The sequence below is a fragment of the Acanthisitta chloris genome, unplaced genomic scaffold, assembly GCF_000695815.1.
Source record: "Acanthisitta chloris isolate BGI_N310 unplaced genomic scaffold, ASM69581v1 scaffold6543, whole genome shotgun sequence".
NCBI lineage: Eukaryota > Metazoa > Chordata > Aves > Passeriformes > Acanthisittidae > Acanthisitta > Acanthisitta chloris.
The window spans coordinates 39,191-41,930 of NW_008666492.1; the positions used below are offsets into that span (position 1 = coordinate 39,191).

General features: G+C 36.4%; 1 protein-coding gene across 1 annotated transcript in view; it reads right to left on the minus strand.

Annotated features, from left to right (window-relative positions):
• Positions 1-2,740, minus strand: part of SLC30A9 (solute carrier family 30 (zinc transporter), member 9) — a 20,164-nt gene that overhangs the window by 2,452 nt on the left and 14,972 nt on the right. The window contains exon 15 of the mRNA XM_009072135.1: positions 1,120-1,249. Within this exon, the coding sequence (XP_009070383.1) occupies positions 1,120-1,249 (130 nt within the window). The remainder of the gene's footprint in view (positions 1-1,119; positions 1,250-2,740) is intronic.

Below are 2,740 nucleotides of genomic sequence, written 5' to 3' on the forward strand. Positions count from 1 at the left end.
ATCACATAACCAACTCATCTGAAAATCCACAAGGATTGCTACAAATGCTGCTGTAAATACAGCTCCTCCATAGTATCAAAAACTTGCAGAGAGATGACTGGAGCTCAGACTAGGAGACCCACAGCACATGAAACCTAAGGAATGAGATTATGGAAGACAGGATGTTATACTGCACCCTCCACAAAGGTCAGACAGCAGCAGCATCAAAGCAGGTATTACAGTATTGTCATAGAATCACAGAATGGTTTGGGTTGGAAGGGACCTTAAAGATCACCTAGTTTCAACTCCCCTGCCATGGGCAGGGACACTTTCCACCAGCCCAGCTTACTCCAAGCCCCATCCAACCCGGCCTTGAACACTTCCAGGGATGGAGCATCCACAACTTCTCTAAGCAACCTGTTCCAGTGTCTCACCACTCTCACAGTAAAGGATATTTTTCTTATATCTAATTTAAATCCATCATCTTTCAGTTTAAAGCCACAAGCTTTCCTTGAAAGTCCCTCTCACACCAAGCCATGTGCCCTGTAGTACCTCAGCCATAGTTTAGGCAATAGAGCTACAGTATGTTTAGGATAAATAAGTTATGGCAAACAGACATAGTAATTATTAAATAGCTAATTCTTCTTGTGTAAACAAGTACAACATGACATTAATTTCTTTCTCCTCCCCACTAAAACTGAAGAGGAATAATGTAAATCAGCAAGCCTAAAATATATCTCAGCAACAATAACCTATGACTACAATTGTGGCAAGCCTAACACAAAGAAGAAATGAGATAATCTGAATGACAGCATTTCAACAAATATTTCCTGAGTGTAGAAAGAGTAATGTTGACAGCAATGCCAGCTGAATGAGGTATTTTCTCACAAAAAATTTGTACAAATCTGCCCTCCTCCCACCCAGGCCCTACTCAGCCCAAAAGTGACTCTGTTTCAGCAACACATAATATGGTTCTGTGTACAGACATTTAACACACTAACACAAAGAACACCTGGAACCATTCAAAATGAAGAACTGAAATATGTATCACCTACTAGCAAATCTTGGGTTTAGACATACTTGAAATTGGAAAGCAAATATCAAACACTGGCAGTTAAGGTATCATTTTTTTAAACATACTTGTAGCAGCTGTTCAATGTCTTGTTTCTCCAGGTAAGACCGAGTAACAACACGTCCATCAAAGTCTACTTCTGCCTTGAATCTCACTTTGCTCATTCCCATGTCTGTGGCTTTAACATCATGAATTGCTCTGAAACACAGTATTTTTAGAGAAAATGTAAAATAACATAAAGCAAACAACGAGCTAGTTTGACTTCTGATATTGACAATATTGCCACAGGAAAATGATCCTGCAGTTTTAAAAGGGCACTGTCTTTGAAAAACATATCCTCATTTGCTACCACACACTTCTATAAAGTACTGCTTTATATTTAACTCATCCTATCACTTCCACAGGTTTCTGTGGCACCAACACATCTATAAATGGTTCACAGTAATAAAAGACAAACTACAAGAAGAATCACAGATTTAGAACTAAACTAACAGTATATTTTAAAAAAAAAAAAAAATCCCACGATTAAAAATGTGAGAACTTCCCCATTCTGTGTGAAAAGTTCAAGTTCAACTTATTTGCTACTGCACCAAAGTTTTTGGAAATATACATGAGACTATTTAACAACCTTTAAGTACCCTCAATTCTGTAAGGAACAATAATCTATTGTCAATTACTGGAAGGACACATTGCATTTATAAAAGTGTCCTTTCCTACACTTAGTAAACAGGAACAACCTTTAGGAGAATTTTCAGTTACATTTGATATAAGAAAAAGTTATGGATATTGTGTTTATAACTCATTTTTTGTCACACTGAATTATGATCACAACTAACCAAAATGAGCTGTTTGTAAATGATAAAACTGCCTATTTATTTAAAGGTTCCTAATAAACACTAAAACATGAAAGCTGTAATATGTTTCTATTCTGGTCCTTTGCACACTGTTTTGCCATAACACGGTTTTGTTCCAGGTTGCTAGATAAACTCTGTGATGTGTAAATATAGGTAATAAACAAAAAGCACTTTATTTTTCAGGGACAAGAAGCAAACTCAGCAAAAGAACATGAACTAAATATAGAGACACCAAAAGATAGATCTTTGCAAATATTTCAGCAGATTAGAACAACTATCAGCTTACTGGTTGCAATAAAGACTCCATTCAAATTTAAAGCAGCTGCTGTGCAGGAAGGTACCAAATCTAACAGTATTAACTGCAGTAACCTAGCTGGCATCAAACCATCTCATCACAAAGAAGGTATTTAAGGTAACAGATGTGGTTACTGAAGAGAATTTGAAGCCATGTGATTCAAAAACATTGAAGATATATCAAGTGCCTATCATAGCTAAGCAAGAAGATAACAAGAGATATTTGAGATTCTCATTAAGCAGTAACCTGATAAAATTCAGTGAAATGATGCATATTCTGTAAATGTGAAGAGAAAAAAAAACAGTCTACCTTACTGCATATAGTCTGTCCAGGAAAGATAAGACAGTGAGTCAAGAGGAGAAAAATCCTAATCATTCAAAAACCCAAATGTGTATGCTACAACTTAAGCTACAGAGCTTGTTTATGGAAGCTTCTGGATGGTTAGACACCATCAATTCGAACTAGGGAAAAGAGCAAGTTTCACATTAAAGAAAAATTTGCCAGAGAACATCAAGTTATTTGTTTGGAGCCATCAGCAGG